General features: G+C 29.7%; 1 protein-coding gene across 2 annotated transcripts in view; it reads left to right on the top strand.

The window, feature by feature from the left end:
- LOC106688991 (uncharacterized protein DDB_G0283697) overlaps positions 1-16,684 on the top strand; it is a gene marked incomplete at its 5' end in the record, with an annotated part of 61,263 nt that extends 44,579 nt beyond the window's left edge. Inside the window, 7 exon segments of one of the 2 annotated variants that reach the window (XM_067047525.1) lie at positions 1,708-1,814; positions 6,940-7,164; positions 7,570-7,703; positions 7,798-8,045; positions 10,940-11,224; positions 12,032-12,184; positions 14,000-16,684. In XM_067047525.1, coding sequence (XP_066903626.1) covers positions 1,708-1,814; positions 6,940-7,164; positions 7,570-7,703; positions 7,798-8,045; positions 10,940-11,224; positions 12,032-12,184; positions 14,000-16,002 — 3,155 coding nt within the window. In that variant the 3' untranslated portion in view covers positions 16,003-16,684. 2 annotated transcript variants of the gene reach the window in all.
- Between the last annotated feature and the right edge of the window lie 3,023 nt (positions 16,685-19,707).

Here is a 19,707-nt window from a genome sequence, read left to right as displayed (position 1 = left end):
GATTTTTTGGAAATAAACGATTTATAAGTAAGTATTAAAAAAGTTCATCATTCAAATCTTCTTGGTGATTACTGGAACAATATTATTACATAGAATCGAGTGGGCGTTATTACATAACCTTTATCTCATAAAACAGACATCACTCAATCTCCATCGACATCTTGAGAACTTACCTTTTCATGATGGGGTCTGATAAAAAAGAACTCTTCGTACCTGATGCCATTAACGATCGACGGGTGATCTTGGAGGAAGAACCTGAAGAAAGATGAAGATTGGTTTCGGCATTTTTTGTTATTAGGTTCATTCCACTCGGTTCCATACAGCCACTTGTCCTTCCAAGAACGCCATAAACTCAAGTAGCAAGTTGGCAATTATTCAATTCTAGATGACTTCAATTCAGAATATTTGTAGATTATATAAATGCGAACCACTAACTACTTAATTTCTTTATATTCTTATTTTAAAAATATGAAAACAATGTATATTAAAAATTTAGAAAGGATCCTGTTACACAACTACTACCCAAGATATATATAGATTCCATCCAACATGAGTGTAAGCTTCTTGTCCTCTGGATTTACTCCCCTTTCCATTTCAAATCTGTCTGAATCAAATGCTGAGATAAAACGACCATGCAGAAACCCGAGGAATAAGTAGGAGGACCTCATATTGCATAAAGTAATGAAGAGAGGAATGACTCTAGGTGAAGTCAAGAAGTTGGCTACAGACAGAGAAGTGTTCAAGAAAGGTCTACTCCGAAACCATAACATTAAGGGTTGGTAAAAGAAGATTTTTGAAGCATTTTTTTCAGATAAATTACTATAGAAATATTAGTAAGAGTGTTTTCGCATACTTTATGGTTAATTATTTTTAATGATATACCTTCGTAATCGACCAAGAAATGAAAATTAACCCTCTTTACACACAAAATGTAAGTTATATATATATATATATACTCGGTTCCTTATAGATTTGGCACCAAAGTCACAGCTCAACTCAAGATAATTCTCTTCTCAGAAATCGAAATTATCATCCGGCATTTCGTTTCAAAATTATCACGAATAAAATACACGAAAGTATTTTTGAATAATATATACATTTAAATTGAGTCTAAAATAAATTTATACAATTTTATACACATATATAAAGTTACACAAAACAAAATATACATCGACTTCATTTCAGTAAGTTAAGAAAAAGAAAAAAAATGTTTTATTAAGATCTATTTAGAAAAAATATCTTTAAGTAATTCTTAAAAGTTTCCGTAACGTATATTTTTGGTTAACCATGTGCAAAAATATTTTTTCTGTTCATGATAAAATAAAAAATAAATAAAATATTCTTAAACCTTTTTTCTTTTTACCCTCTTGGCGAAATAGGTTATTGAATACATACACATAGATAGTTATATGTATATTATCTCTGTCAGCGTAATGTTCAATGATCGTTTAGTGAGGGCATATATGCTTACACCCATAAATACCATTCTTAAACCTTGAAATATAGATAATTATACACCAATTATATACACTTGAAATATTAGGGAAGCTATACAGACCAGAGCGAATACTTTTTATTTTCTAAAATTTAATTTATAGAATAATAATTTCTAAAATATATACATTATATATTTCTGAATCTTTTTTGCTACAAGCTTATTCTAGTGGATATTAATTTATTTTTATTTTATTTTTATTTTATTTTCAGTATTCGCATTTTGGTGGGAAGGCTGTCTCTGTTTAAAAGGTTCAGACTTGATCCTCCTGGCTAAAGCCAAGGCCGCAGAAGAAAAATTAAACCCAACAACTGAAGAGGTACAATACTTTAATTCCTTTTTTAATTGAAATAATTAAATCTGGAATAGTTTTTAAGTTTTGGAAGTCAATAATAGTTAATTCAATATTCAAGTTCCCTTTGAAACTAGTTTTAGTGTTAAAGGAAAACATAAATTATTGACAATGTAAGAGAAATTTTTTTTGTTAAATTTTAATAAACCAAATTATGTGTTTTCCCAAATTACTTCTAGGATCTGGCCTCAATAAATTTCTTACTATTAATATGGTGGTTACAATATAATTCACTAAAAATTAAAAATCCAGCAAAAACATTGAAATAACTTTCATAAGATCCACGTTTCTAAATAAATAAACAATAAAAATATTATCATAAACAGAGTAACAAAAATTGTAACAAAGAGTGAAAACGTATACCACCGAACCAAATGTAAATATAAAAATATATATATATTGGATAGTTAGATAGTTATTCCTAAAGCTATATAAATAATTAAATAGTTATTCCCAAAACAATGGAGAAAAGTGTATATCTTAGTATGATGTAGTAGTTTAATGATATATCGAATACAATTTTTATTTCTAATAAATAATTAAATAGTTATTCCTGATACTATATAGATTGTTAAATAGTTATTCCTAATACGATATAAAAAAGTATAGATCTTAATATAATTTAAAAATGTAATGGATTAACGTTTCAAGCCTCGCCCTTGACCATGTCCCTCGTTTTGGTATTTATTAAGTAGTAATCGGTTTGTTACACAAATTATGTGGATTCGTTGTTACTTTAAATATATATAGCTTTTAACAAAAAGAAATAGATCTTATTTAGTTTATCCACACTATCAATACTTAGAAGATTTTCTAAGGATCCTTGTTTACTGTTTTGAACAATATGATCTTTCAGGTTTATACAATAACAAATTTTCTAGTTCTGGGTGATATACTCTTGACAACTACATTTTTCGCCTGTTTTTTATAATCAAAGTAGTATTCTTGTGAAAAAGAATACTATATGAAATACTAGACGAATACAATACATATATAAAAATATATTTATAATTATATAATAATAATAATTATAATTATTATTACCCTTCCTTATCAAGACACGTGTAGATCTTTTGTGAGATTCGAAGTGTAATAACAAGAGAAAACTATAATAGAAATTGAATTGCTAATTATTGATGAGAAAGTGGAACTTGTGGCGTTTCAACCGTAACAGTGAAGACATGTAGTTTATAGTAATTAACTATAATATTATAACAATAATAATCAAAGGAGGGTTAAATATTATGCTTAAGGCTAATTTGTTACTTATAAAGTAGGCGTATTTTAACAAAAAAAAATTAATAGAATGAAATAACAAGATTTCATTGTTTTGATACACTCAGTATTATTATTTAATTTATGTTGAAGCATTAAGCATACTTTGCAAATTCATAACTATTCATGAAATAGTTGACTAATATGAACATGGTTTATCATTGATGATAATTTAAACAAAGAAGAAGCTTTGTCCAGCTTGTGATGGGACGGCATTGGAGGATGTTTTCAATTTTTTGATAAAAACTGCCCCGCGTATCAAAAGAACTGAATCCAAAACTAAGCAATATAAACCAAAATCAGTTTTATGAATTTCTGTCTGTACCCTCGCGATTGGATCTTAAATTTCTTTTTATATATGTTAACACAAAACCTTTTGCTTAGAGCTGGATACCCATCTTCACAATAGAATGTATAGTTTATGTTTTTATATATTTTATTAAATATAAAGTGACGTTTTTGTTTTAGTGTTTTGTTCTGACGAATGTAGATAGCCGACCTTATGAATACTGTTTGTTATTAGTTCATGTAAATGATCTTTAACTCACCATTTTTGTAAAATTGTTACAATTGGCTATTTAATATATATATTTTACAGAGTAGCTTTATTTGCACGGGGCCTGCTCCATAAACAAATAAATAAATTATTATTAATTATCATTGATGATAATTTAATATTGTCCACATCTTTTTTTCCAGTGGATGGGTTGTTTGGATAGGCTAGTATAAGGTTTGTGCATGTGTAAACGAAAGTAGAGAATACAATTTGATAAAATTAGTATATCATCTAGGTACTATTGCGCAGAACTAAAAAATTTCCCGAAATAGGATTTGGGGTGATACCTATTTTACCCAAACATGGACTTAACTACTGACACAGATCGGCAGGCAACATGGAACAAAATTTGTTTTTTAATGTCTAAAACGTAGATTGTTGTCAATTTCGATAGTGAGCACTTTTTTTTTTTTTATTTTACTTTCTGTCTGAATGCAAAGCTTCCCAAGCTTCAGCAGTAAGGAAACAAAACTGATTTACACATATCTTATAATTTATTATTTATTTCCTCTTAAATATTGATTTCCAATTACATGTAATTAATTAAACGACTTACATGTGCGTTAATTAAAAACTTCCAACTCTAACTAGTGGAAACTCTTCTGGTAAAAAAAGGCCCCATGTATGATATTAAACAAGACCGAACAAATTTGTTTTACTGAAAGTAAATTAATTATCCATTTTAATGTCTCCTAAAGGCTGTGGTACTCGTGGAAATTTAAACTGATGACAGGGGATACTGATTTTTAACATGGAGTGCATGAATAAAAGCCTTACCAACGACGTGCTAAATTATGCCGCTCTATTGGACAGGAGAGAAAGTTGTTAACCTGGAGCGATTTTCTAGTTCCGTTGAATGATTTTGCTCCGTATTATCTGCATACGGATTGCCTTAGCCCGTGCTCCAGGCAGTATTTAGCGCTAGTGAAAGGATCCAGTCTAATATAGGCTGGGCCTGCAGCCGATCCAAAGCGCACTTTCAAGAATCGTGACGAAAAGTACGCATCCGGTAGTTCCAACATCTCGTCACATCTGTCGTGATGAAGGTGTTTACGGTGAATATACGGCACTATTGGGTGAGGGAGACGAAGCGGCGTATTAATGCCTCGTTTTAACGAAATAAATATCTGTCGTGCTAGCAGAGTTATAACAGTGAGAAAGTATGAGTGCTTGTTTTCTACATACTGGGTAGCAAACCTTGCCTTTCTTACTGTCTTCAGCTTGGTGGATAAATAATAAAAAGTTTATGATTAAATACATGAAACAGCAACTTTCACCATGTATAATAAAAAATAGGAAGCATCCAAATTTATGAGTTATAGATAAGGTTGATGTAATGAGGTTATAATGTGCGATACTTCACTGTAGATCTAAATATGTCTGGTAGTAGTCGCGCCTGTGCAACAACTATGAAGCCAGCAAATGTAGTTTATATATTATCAGCTAAAACAGCTGTCACTGTTACAATCACCGCCACTGCGGAATACATGAATAATTACCTTCAATGAATTACGCCACTATTTGGAGGAGAGGGAGCGAGCCATAGGAATCCATGTAGGGATCCCTTGCAAAAGTGATTCATGTTCATTATTTATGTTATAATTTCCTACTAACAGGTTAGATTGTAAGCGTCCTATGTTATAATATCATTATACAATATACTTATAATCAATCCTTATTTGGACTCTATTACCAACTTTACAAGTTGAATAGAAATATAGTTTCACCTGTACAATTTTTTTTTCATTTCGAAAAAGAAATAATGCAACGAAGCACCAAGAAACTTCCTTGGTCATTTAGTAAGGAAGAAGTTGAAAGCGAACGTATAAACCCGGAAGAACAGGAACAAATCATCCCCTTAAGAAAAAGATAGTAGAATCCTGTAATCTTTCTGCAGTTAGTGCAGTAAACACTTAAAGACTCATCTGCTAGAACCAACACAACCTCACAATACAGGTGTTTTTAAGAGAGGATCTCACCAAATGATGAGATAGTTTTAATACTGAAGTCTCAGAAGAAAGGAAGAAGATTAAAATTAGTACAGCTCCTGAAAAGTAATTTAATTTTTAAAATGAAGTAAGGAATATTTAACAGCAGGAGTGCCCAGAAGAGGCAGCTAGTTAAAATTTTTGTATGGGGGCACATTTTTAATGTTATGAATGTTTGAAGGGAGCCATATTTTTGTGATTCTTCAGTTTGAAGGACTTTCGATGCAGGGATATAGGGGAGAAAACAAACCCACCCACACCAGTTCATTGGTTCAATGCAAACCAAAAAATTCATGTATACACTTTTTATTGAGTAAGTGAGAAATTTAAAACAATTTCTTGAGAGAGGAAATGTGCCATTCCCTTCGGGCCGTATGGGCGGAAAATTCAGTTTATTTTGTTCATAGATTCCCTTTGAATTAAATAAACAACAAAAAAACTATTAAAGATGAGACAATTATTAAAATTATTAAATGGTTGTATCTCCTGGGATTCTTTTGTGTTTCAATGTAGGCAAAATGAGTTACAGGATAAAATATAAAATAAATATTCTCCCTCATAGCATGCAAGAATGCTGAGGCATTAGTTTTATTCTTAAGAGCAATAAACAATATTTGGAATATAACAATGGCATCAGACCACTAGTTAGTTTAGTAAAGATAACTGAGTAAATACTTTTATTGTTCCTTTTGATCAAAATAATTATACCAATTATTGTTCTTCTAATAGAATTCCTAGGAAAGGAAACACTGTTGATTGTGATATATTTTTTGATTCATTATATTCTTTTAAACAAAAAATAAATATTATTAGTTGATGTTTAATTACTGTGCAATTATTATTTCTGTAGTACACACATCTTAAATTGATTGTATATAGATCTTATGATATTAAGTTTTTTTTATGTTTTTCAAAAATTCAATACTTCAATTAATACCGTAAAAGTTTCTTGAGTTGTTGAGTTTTTATGTTTGCTTTAAATTACTTTTATGTTAGTTTTAAATTATTTTTATGATTTTAAGAACTTTTATGTTTTAAATTGAGTTAGTTTTATGAAATGTTATATGTGTGTCAATTATGTTTTATTAAGTTACTTTTGATACGTATTTTATTAGTTTGTATCAGTTTCACTATATCTTTTTATTAGTAATTTGTTGCATTCAATGCATACTCTGCTATTATATTAGGACTTTTGCCTTAATATAAATAGATAGATACTTAAACAAATATTTAACACATATGAGACATCTTATTATTTTATTTTGCTTATTAGGTTATTGTCGGAGAAGATGGTAACACAACAACTGTGGTAGTTAAGAAGCCCTTGCTTACTGGTATCCCGCAGAAGGACTATATCCATGACCCTAATCTTCCAAGAGAACTGAAGGGGCACAACCTCACCAACTACCCATTCTATAATGGTGTCCCAGAGGACATAGAATTTGAATGTGATGGTCTCCATGATGGGTTTTATGCTAGTGTCCCACACCATTGCCAGGTTAGGGATGGTCTAATCTAATTCTTATTAATATCTGAATTATTAATTTTTATTATACCAGAAAGTTAAATGATTCGCATAATAAAGCCTGAAACTACTGACCATAACCCTAAGAAGAATCAGTATTTTTTCAGTTCAAGCAGTAATTAAGCATGACAATCTTTCAAAATTAAAGAATACCTGCTTGATACACATTTATTATTACAAGTTTATAATTAAAAAATAAATCAATGTACACCATTACTAAAATATAAAGAGAACAACAAAATAATAATTAAACATAATTTAATTACATCTTTCATAACAAAGCATTTTGTTCTAAATTTAAAACCCATTTTATATATTAAATTGCAATTTGCATAAATATGAGATATAGTATGAAGTAATTTCTTCCCTTTATTACAGGTTTATCACCACTGTTTGTTCGGGACCAGATATGATTTTCTATGTGCCAACTACACTGCATTTGATCAGAAAACATTTATCTGTCATTTTGTATCAGAAGTAGACTGTGCAAACTCTCCTAAGTATTTTGTTAGGTAAAAGTACAAATATTAAATGTTCTATCAATGATCAATTATGTGTATTTTGTTATAGAAAATCTTTAATTATTGTAATATATATTTTTTACAGAAATGAAGCACTTTACAAAGCTGCATCGTCTGCTCCTCCTCCCACAACCACAACGACAACTACTACAACAACAAAACCTACCACGACAACCCGGAAACCTCGTAGAAGAAGACCAGCAAGAAGGAGGAGACCATATTATGACTACTATTATGACAGTGAAGAGTATGATGATGAATACTACGATGATGAAGAGGATGAACCTCTTCCTCCACCAAGAAAGTCTGGGAGGAAACAGAGGCCATCACAGGGTTAGTGAAGAGGAAAAATTTACTAATAGTACAGATTGTCTTATGAAATCCTTGAGAATCTTGTTTTATAATAATGAGACTTAAAGTAAAAATCAAAAATTATTACCTGTAAAAAGTACAATTAAGCGAAGTAATGTAAAAGGATATTCAAAGACATGCTGTATTGACCAGTTTTCTATTACACTTGAATTTGACCAGTATGTAAGGACTGAATGCTCCATAACTGACAATATAATATATTTTTTAAAAATTTGGGCTTGTAAAGGAAAAATATTCGGATTAGCTGTTTCGTTTATACCAAAGGAATAGTAGCATATGATTGTCTTTCCCTATAGATTATTAGTTTCTGTCAAACAATATAATTTAAAATAAAACATTTGCAAATCAATATCAAAAAATCAGATTTGGTAATTCAATGATAAAGAAAAAGCAATCGAGATTTTCCAAAATTCAAGTTCTTATGTTTTGAAGTAAGTAGTAATATAACAGAAGTTTTAGCTGAAAATATATTCATAGAACTGATATCACAGAAATACATTGTACAATCTCAGAGTGGCATCAATTTCTGATCAAAATATTACGAAGTCACCAGTTTCTCAACAAAATAAAAAAAGAAAAAGAGGTATTGGAACAGAGGCTAAAGGGAAAAGAACTAAAACTGAGGAAAATATTCTAAAACTGAATACAAGAATATACACTAATGGATCAAGAGTGACTGGAAGTTTTTCAAGACAGCTCTAACAAGCATGTATAAGGAAATCATAAACCCTATAAAAAAAGTTAGTTAATTACTTAATTACGTAAATAACATTCCAAAGAAATCATCAAAGGCATCCCAGCCGTATGATAGTAATTAATTGCATAAAAACATTCTAGGGGACTTATCATTCATTTAGTTTAGAGTATTCTTGAGCGAATGGTAATTCATAAAGTTTATGAATATTTATAACATTATTAGGGCACAGTACACTTACATATAGGATACTTTATAACATATCTGGAATCTTTCAACAATATTTCAGGACAACAATTTCAAAGGAAATAATTCTAAATACAGTCAAGGATACTAAATATAGCCACAGAATACTAAATACAGTCAAAATTGCATTGTCAGCAATTAGCCATAACCACAAAATTTTCTTTGAAGACACATTTAATAATTAATGAATCAAGCTGGTTCTGCAAATATCCTGTGGTTCTACTTTTTGTATTACCTAAATAATTCAATAATGGTGAAAATATAAATAAACTTATGATATGAGAACCTTCCGTTACTTTTTCAGTATTTGAAAAACTGTGTAGTTCAATTTATAAAATATTCTTATATACCAAATAATATTAACAATTAATTTGGTATGCCTCAGCTCTATCACAAGGCCTAAGGAATTTCACAATAGAACCTGGATACCAAGCCAGGGATCAGGCACTTCCGATGGTGCTTCTTCATGAACAATCGTAGTATAGTTTCCTAGCAAGTCCTACATGTATACACTTAATGTACTGACAAAAGAAGAGAGTATACAGAAAGTAGGAGAGATACACAGAAGGCAGAGTGGAATAATAACAAAATTTTAATTCCTCAAAAAAGTGCTACTATGTACTAACCCTCAACAGTGTGGGTTGTCAAATTTGTATTTGCCGTACTTCTGGGCTTAAAAGCACCATTGAGAGATGCTACATGTAAGGCGTTAGCTTTCAGTGAATCAGAAGGTTCTATTGTGATCTCTATTCATTCTAGTAATTCATTTATAGATTTTACAATATATTACATGGTTGTTACCTGAGTGAAATTAAAGTGTATAAAAGAAATAATACATATATTAATATAAGATGTTGGTCTGATGATCGTAGTTTATAACTCGGCAATTAAGTTGCATGTTGGCTCGTAATAGTCAATCGGCAATCAGACCAGTGACTAGCAGATAGCAGCGGAGTCACTACACTTAAATATTAAAATCATGAAAATTATACCAGCTTTTCAATTGAATAACTTTAACTAAATGTTATACGTTGAACAGCTTTAAGTACAGTTCTCTAAGAAGTTTATAAATCTGTAACACTGTAATCTCTGAAGGGTTTTGGGTTCAGTATTTGGTAAGAAAGTACCATTTCTTGACAAATGGTTATTTTAACTAGGAGGTAATGTGTTTAGCATCCACATTCAACCATCAGGTTTATCCCCCAAACCAAAGAAGGGTGAGGTTTACACTTTATAGAGACTGGGTATGCCTGTAATAATTTTCAAACGTGTTTGCAACCATAATAATAAAAATGTAATGATTTAATCAAATAGCACTAATTACTCGCGGCAGAGAAAATATAACTTATCAACCTGAACAAAATAATAAAACAAAAACCAAAAGGTAATCATTCAAAATATATGGAATTAGTCTTTATTGAGACTTATATAGAGCAAAGAAGTAAAAAATACTTGAAGATAAGAGATTAATCATTTAACATGTTTAAAAATATTTTATCTTGACAAAATTTTGGATAATTTTACTTTAGTTATAATTGATATAAAAAAATTTTACACTTCAAATCATAATTTACAGAGCAATGTTTTTACACAGATCAACGATCCAACCATCAACATTTTCAGAAATAATAGGACTTAGAGCTTAAACCTATTTAATCTTTATTTCTGATCAATGAATTTAATATAAATTCATAGTATGAATTTAATATTAAATGGTCAAATTTAATGTCCTAGTAGTATTGATAGATAACACAGTTATTTTTTAAATAACAAATTTTTTCTAGTAATGAACATTTTATATGTTGATTATACTAAAGTCATATATAAAGAGAAATGGAAAGTAGAAATAATACACAATGGGGAGTACTAATATTAAAAACAATACTTTTTTCTAATTATTGAGTTGAATCTACAGGAAACAAAAAAAAGGAAGCAGAAACAACAACAACCACTACAACAGCGGCACCACTTCCAGCTGGAAATGAACCACCACTAACCCGAGCACCAGCCTCAGTATACTCAAGAAACAGAATACCCCCTAAGATTCGGCCTCCTGTTCCTGTTAATGAGAAACATAAATATGAGTATAAAACAACACCAAGGTCACAAACGAATAAAGATCTAGATGAAGATGATGAAGAGTATTATGATGATGAATATGATGACCCTCCACCACCTCCTCCTAAAAAGAAAGACACCGGTAAGAAAATCCAAATTCATTAAAATTGTTCAGTAGATGCATGGATGCAAAATGTAGATAGACTGTATGAAGAGAACTGCACTCATTGTAGAAAAATGCACGTCATTTAACTATTACATTGCTTGCTAAAGTCATTTTCAAAGAAGGGATTGTACATCATTATCTGCTATTGTTGAAAACGGTAATATGGTGAAGATTTTAATGACTTTCATAGAATTGCTCATAATCTAGAATAGATTAAATATTTAGAAAGTAGACAAATAAAAGTAGAATATAGTTTTATTTCTGTTATTGTAAATATTCTTCAAGTAAACACTTATATAATATAAGTACAACTTTAAGAACTGATAGGTTCTTTGATAAAATATAAACAAATAAATTAAGAAAGTATTATATTAAAATTATTTATGGTTTTAAACAAAGAAAAAAATTAATGAATAGATAAATTCATATATTATTCACTTATACGTAGAGTATTTTTTGTTCGATCTGTTAGTTTCCTACTAACTTTCACAACTACATATTTGGTAGAAGTTATTTGTAGTTATAGCAGCATGGACAGAAAGCATACTTCTTGTTAAATAATATGTCAAAAATATTTTGAACTTGGATATATATAAATAGCAAATTATCATTCAATTTGGAGCATGGACTTCTTTCTAGTTTCAGTTTAAGTAACAATCACTAAATACTGTAAACAGGATGTTTTATTAATACATTAAATTAATATGAAAATTACTAATTTTAAAGTAGAAAAAACATTAAAGAAATGCATAGTAAATTTTGAAGCTGTAATTGCTGTTTTAGGTCGTGATAAGATGAATCGCCGTAGACAACAAGGAGGAAGGAAACGGCCAAGTAGATATGAAGATGATGAATATGAGGATGAGGAAGAGGAAAGACCAAGAAGGAAAGGTAGCAGGAAAGATGATGATTATAGAAGACACCGAAATAGAAAAGGTTACAAATACCGATCATAATGAATTCTGTGGAATCATATAAAATGTTCTAAATATTATTCAAAGATCTCAAAACTTATTTAGACAATTTTTTTTAATTCACTTATAACATGAGTGATGTTATTTTTTCCAAACTAAAAACATTATTTCTGTGGAAATATGTATCAATTTTATTTTATTTTATTTTATTTATAAAGAAAACAAAACAATTATAGAGGAAAAAATAATGATAATTAGTTCTGTTTTCTTCATGGTGCCACAGAATCATAATTTCTGTTGTGAAAATATAAGTAATAACTAAGGAGACTTCACAGCTTTTTTTCTTTCCTTTCATTTATTATCTTTTCATCAATAACACTGCATGCTTGTTGGCCTCTCATCTTCACAAATGTTCCTGCCAAATTCTTTTCTCTGCACTTCTTCTGATTAAAATAACTATTTTCACCTTCTGCATATTTTCCAATAAGCAAATAGGCCAGAGTGCACATTATGATAACATGGATATGGAGTAATTTACTGATGGTAATGTCATTTTTACAATTATCTAACTAGTTACATATACTTCACAGCAAGTTGATAAATTTGTTAATTTTATCAAAATTATTTTTATTTTTTTACCTATTATTCTCATAACCCACCAACATTCTTCACACCAATTTTTCTAATTTCACTAGCTTATTTTGGACTTAATTAAAATATTGTTGATAAATAGTATAAAAAAAACTAATAATAAAACATTTCACTCTTTCTCTAATCAAAATTAAATTGAGCTAATAAAAAAAAAAATACTAAAAAATCAGAACTCAAAATTAACTTGAAGTTAATTATATGAGTATATATATTATTTATAATATATAATATAATGTAGAAATAATTATCTCTCCTCACTGAGTTACAACCTTGCTTCCTCATGTTATTTTCCTAATTTCTTACAAATTCCTAATTCTTAAAAACCTACTTTGTGGATTAAAAGTCAATTGAATGTATATCTTGATCAATGGTGGACAAATCGGATAATGATTTCTTTGATTTACAATGCATGATCAACATTCATATACCAAATACCAATTCATATGAAAAGCATATTAATTGATAAAAAATACAAGATATTTGAATATTGAAAAAAATTATATATATGTATGTATAGTTGACCGTAAAGATTTAAATATAAGTAGAGGTCAGGGTTGTTCAACATAAATTGTTGTTTAAATATAAGTAGATGGTCAGGGTTCTTCCGCTTCATTGTTGCCTTCTGTTCAACCGTTCTCTTTGAACAGCCCTGATGAAGTCCTGCTAAGTGGGGCAAAACGTTGGACATTAAAATAGTTTTAAACTATTTGTTCTTTTTTTGACCGCAACGCTGACCATCTACTTAAAAAAAAATTATTTACATATATCTAAATAGTATAATAAAGTTTTGATCATGTGATTCTTCTGAGAGCTACAGTACAGGGAACTTAAAATTACTAAGAAATGATTAAAATAAATTATAAATTTAAATAGGTTTTAATTCAAAATAAGAGTAAATTCATACATTATTATTATTTTCAGTATTGAAAAGTATTAACTTTTTTTTTATTAACTGTCATCCAGTGATTTCAATTTTTTATTTATTTAAAAAACAATCTCAGCAATACAACCCTGAATCAAAATTATGAAATAATAAAAAGTTGCGGCTATAATTTCTTCAATGGTTGCATGTATTTATGTACTTAATTTAGCAAGTGATATGCATGCTAGAATCTTGGTGAGTACTTTGACAAATACGAAGACATGCACAAACATTGGTGAAAATACAAATATTTCTGTTTTATAGGTGGTTACAGAGACGAAGATGATGATAGACCAATGAGAGGAGGGTCTAGAAAACGGTATCAAGAAGAAGTTAGGCGTGAAAGAAGGCCTCCTGCAGAATATGAATACTATGATGATGAAGAGGAAGAAGAAGAAAAATATGAGAGACAAAGACCAAGAAAACCTGAAAAAAGAACACGCACGACAACCAAGAAATATGAAAGGACCACAGAAGCACCAGATGAAGAATATGAGGAGTATGAAGATGAAGAAGATCTTAGGCCAAATAAAAAAGATGTTACTACACCTGCATCACACAGATTTTCAACCTCTTCCTATAAAAATATAAAATCTACAACTTCAAGACCTTCAGTAACATATAAGAGAGCAAAACCAAATCCAGAATCAGAAAGAAGGCACAGGCCAATCTCTAAAAGAGTTGAGTCATCAACAGAAGAGACTACAACGTTCAAAAGACCAATAGTCATGAAACCAACAGTTTTTCCCGATAGAAAATTTACATCCATTGTAGGAACTCCAACAGGCTTTAGAAAGCAAGAAGAAAAAAACACTGCTGAAGCAATAACAGAAGCACCTAAAGAAGAAGAGAAAACAGAATCAGCAAGGAAACCTCAAGACCAGTACAGAAAGTTTTCTAATTTCAGACGGCAACAAGATGAAGAAAGAAAGGAAAATAACAATTCAAGGTTCCCTTCTACCTCTAAGGCTGAAGAAAAAATACTACCCACAAGAGAAAAGGATAACAGTGCTCAAAAAGCAGAAGAGACATTCACTTCTCGGAACCCTGTTCGAGCTGAAGATAACACAGCAACGTACAGAAGTCCATCTTTGAGAAATCAAGAATTTACTAGTAGAAATGAACCAAGTAGAAATGAAGAAATGAATACCACACCCAGAACACCACAAAGAGGGGAAGAACAAACTCAAATTTTCAGAAAACAACAACTCCGAGGATATGACTCCCTTCCTAGAAATGAAGGTAATACTAATCCTTCAAGAAACAACTACAGAGATGAAAGTGCACCCCCAACCAGAATTTTTCCCTCCAGAGTACAAGAAAGTCAAAGTGAACAAAACACTGATGAACGTACAAACAATGCATTCCGAACCCCAACTAGGAATGAAGAACAATCTTTTAGAAGTCCAACAATACAACAAGAACAGAGATTAGAAACTCCAATGAATCACTTCAGAAACCCCTATAGGCAAGAGGAGAATACTAATAACTACAGAAATCCTACTGCCACAGCAGATGAAGTTCAATATCGAGCTCCTACCTTTAGAAATGAAGATACCTTAATAAATTATAGAGCACCTTCCGCAATAGCCAACTCAAATTACAGAAATCCACATACCAGTGCTGATGAAGCAGAATACAAGCCAACAGATGAGCCACAATATAAGATCTCGAGCTTCATCCCTAATGATGCTTACCAGAGGCAAGAAGTTAAGTGGCCACCAAAGGAAGAATCTTTCATCCCAATACAGCCAACAGTACAGCCTCCTTTAGAAAACAAGCCATATATCACAGGTCCAGGTGCTGACCAGACACAAGAAGGAAGCGGTAAATCAGGCTATCCACCAGCTATAACAAGCCCACCAAGAGGTTACAGGCGCTACAGCAAAATGAAAGTATCGGTCCGCCCTAAGCCTGTTACTGAAGAAAATGTGGAATATAATAAATATCCCATTCCAGTGGAAGGACCCAAAGTAGAATTCACTGCACCTGGTCCCTCTGCTCCACAGGCAACTCCAAGACCTTATCTGGATCTTGAAGAATACGATGTTACATTAAATGATGCTCTTCAACCATCAACACCTTATTCTCGGCTAAAATCAAGAGGCTATCAATCTTCTGTAACAAATCCTTCATATAGAACAGGTTATCTTTTAACTGCAGCATCCCAGACCTATCCATCAAAGATTTCCAGTGATTACGAAGCTGTTGTTGTTCCAGCCCAAAGATTTTCAACTAAGCGAAGACCGCATGAATGGTATTGGTAAAACTTTAAATTATGAGAAAATTTGAAAGCAGGAAAGTATGTACATTAATGGGCATAAAACAAAAGCCTAGAAAAAAGAAATTTATTTAATTGTGACGCCATAATTGGCTGTGTCATTTTAGAAGTTTACTTGTATTTATGTAAAAAGAAATAACATCTTGGTCATGAAGTATTATTATTTTTAAATGCACAGACAGCTGTGTTTTTGAGAATTCAGGAAGCATTATAAACAGTAAATGACCATTTTCAAAAAGTAAGTTGTAAAATGAAGGATCACTGTGCATGTGATATGTCCTAACCTTAGTGATCCGAAAAAAAAGGTAAATAAAAATTAAATAATGTGTATATAGGTTATTTATATGTCACTGTAAAATTAATAAAGAAACTAAGATCCATTGTAATATAGAAAATTAGTATAAATCTGCTAATGTGAACTAAATATAGTTCAAGTAGAGAAAAGAAGATGGCTGATGAAAGAAAAACTTTACTGAACTTTTCTGTACAAACTACAAATAAGCGTATTTGTGGTTATAGGTCTCAATTGCACAGGAAAGTTCGAAACGGAAAAAGAAAGTTTTCTTTCATGCTGGTAACAACAATCACTGTTGATATGGTTGTACTTTTTTTTTTTGTTTATTTTTTTATGTCAGTGAATTGTAAAAATAAAACTGGATTCTTGGTAATTGCATTTTATTTCAAGTTCTCCTCATATCGTTTACACCAGGATGATATGTTTATTTTTATTAATTTTTAAATAAGCCATCTTTTAGTTCCAATGTTGAGATAAGCTTACCAACATCGCAGGTCTGCAGTCATTTGAGTCTTATTGTGATAAGGAGTATTATTAATATAAGATACAAAACAATACATCAACAACTAGGTTAATAAAAATATTAATAAATTAATATTTATGTAAAGCCAATGTAATGTCTTACAAGAAACCATAAAATTGTAATAACATTTACAGAAAATATATACTGTTCTATGAACAATTACTCAAAAGTGTATTTGTGAAAATAATTTTTTTCAAGCACTTAATTGTTAATGTTTTAATTTGCTAAGAAGGGTCCTAAACATTATGTACAAGTAATTATGAGATTACATGTACATGTAAGTTTCTCTGGATTGCAGAGCCTCTTGAATTTCGAGTGCAAAAAATACATTGCTTAGCGCCAAGAGAAACAAAGAAAGACATACTATATATATGTTAAACAGTTTTTGGATAATTCTTTAACACAATAATATTTTGGAAATATTTTTTACTAAATACGATATTTATAATATTTCTTTCACCATAATTTCAAGTTTTCTTCTCCCAAATTTAAATTATTTCAGACATGAATTGTTAAAAAAAAAAATTCTGCACTGAATGTATAGCATTGTTTAAGCTCTGATACATTGTAAGTAAAAAAAAGTTCTACAACACACTTTTTATACTAAGACTTGTAAGTTTGACATCTCATTCTTACATGTTGAATGAAATTTCATTTATTGTAGTGAAAAACCAGTATCACTGTGGTGGTTTTTTTTTCTGCGTAGTTTAGTAAATTATGAAGTACTAAAAATAAACTGTTGATAATGCTTTCATGAGATACTGAAAAAAAAAGTCAATGAAAATAAAAATACCAACATGTGTATAGTACTACAGGACACCAAACATTATCAAATAATCAACAGGTAACTAGGAATCATTACCATCTTTTTTCAGTCAGGTTAAAAGTGAGGACTACCAAATTAAAAATATAAATAATATAACATAAACACCCGGAAACCATATCAATCCTTAGAGTTTGAAATAAAATTATTCCAAATTATTTTAAACAACTACTTAGTTGATAAGAACTAAAAAGCAATAATTCTGTATCCACTATGAGGTAGAGCAAGATTAAAAAAAATTAATTAAGCCCATTAAACAGATCAAGCTGTGCACACTCTAAATAATTCAAGAGGCATTGTATTTTATGCTGCTGTAGTTATTCACACTCGAATATAATCGAAAATTGAAAATAATATGATAATAATAAAATAAATAATAATAAGTCTTTCTCTATAATAATCATCTATATATAGCTTTAGCCTATGTTTACATAGAGAGTTAGGTATTATGACTAATACCCAAGATTCAATATTAAAACTAAAATTATGATTATTTTTTGCCAAGAAAATGTTCTAAATTATTTTTTTACATTAAAAAAACTGTGTTAAAGTTAATCATGTTCTCTCTCCTCCCCCCCCCCAAAAAAAAAATAAAATAAAAAGATAATTGCTTACCTTCTCAGATTTGCTAGACCATGAAGCCAGAATAATTTTTTTTTAATCCACAGTAAATTACAGTTAGTATGTAAAAAATAAAAATTAGTAATCAATATTAGATTGTGAAAATATTAATTATTGTGATATGAATTAAGCTAATAAGTTAATTTTTCAAGTGCAGTGTTAATAGACAGTTTGATCATTGATAAAAACAAGTGTTAACAGTTAGCCAGAAATTAAAAATTAGCATAGCATAAATTAAATTATGATTGTAATATTGTTTTTATCTTATAAATAATTATTTTACTTTATTCAAATGACAAGTGATATTAACTAGCAATATTGCCTTTAAATAATATAATTAGTCAAGGGGGAAAAAATAAGTGTTTCAACAAGGAGGATAAAAAGAATTTGGTTTTTAGAAATATCATTAAACAAAATACAATTAATAATAAGTGTTATGTAAACATTAGGCTATATATTGCGCTACGAGAATATCAGGGTTGCAACGCAAAGTTTCTAATGTAAGAGATTTTAATAGATGGACCCTTATCGTCCCAAAGAGCAGTCCTCAAATATCCCAATAGAAGATCTACCAGAAACATGTGGTGGAGGAAACTCTCTGAGGGCTTCTATATACTAATTAATTTCTGTCTAATATTTGTTTTACAAAAATACATTTTTATTAGCTTCCCTAGTATTTTCGTTATGAAAAATGTTTATTTAAATTAATTGATAATATATCAAAATGTATTGAACCAGCTTCTAAAATGAAACTCATTTTTCCTAATAATTCTGATTGATAGTAATAATTTAAAAAATGAATCCCACAAAAAAAAGAAACAACTATAATAAAGCTGTTCATAATGAATGAAACACATATTCAAGCCAAAACTATATCTACAACAACAACAGAGGCAAATAGCTCATGAAAGACCTATCAGCACTTTTTTTTTTTTTAATATTCTAATTCAAAGTATTTTTGTAATAATTTGATTTAGCATTCATTAATTTAAGAAATTTTAATGGAAAAATATATTCTAAATACAATTATGAAAGATTGTTTTATTGATTTTTCAAATACTAATTTGAATTAGAGTGCATTCACAAGTAATTGGTTTTGGACTTGAAGAGAGAAAAGTAAAGAATGGAGATGACCCAAATAGACGAGAAATTGGGTTGAAATGCTAAAATAGGTATTAATGATTATTTAGTGCATAGTGCTTTCAATGGTCCTTGAATTTGAGTTTTTACTTGTCTAAATTAATTTATTTACATAAGATGTTTCTTGTAAAAGCAATATGTTTTCTATACATATCAAATTATTTTCCTGGAATATAAAAAAAACAACAAAGCTAAGTAATTTTTTTATAGAAAAGAGTCTAGAAATATGAATTTCTTGTTATTTCATTATTAACAGTACAGGATTAATATAATTAAATAATTTTTGTCG

The sequence above is a fragment of the Halyomorpha halys genome, unplaced genomic scaffold, assembly GCF_000696795.3.
Source record: "Halyomorpha halys isolate HHAL.00 unplaced genomic scaffold, Hhal_1.1 Scaffold1251.1, whole genome shotgun sequence".
NCBI classification, from domain to species: Eukaryota; Metazoa; Arthropoda; class Insecta; order Hemiptera; family Pentatomidae; genus Halyomorpha; species Halyomorpha halys.
This window is presented reverse-complemented; position numbering and strand designations above follow the sequence as displayed.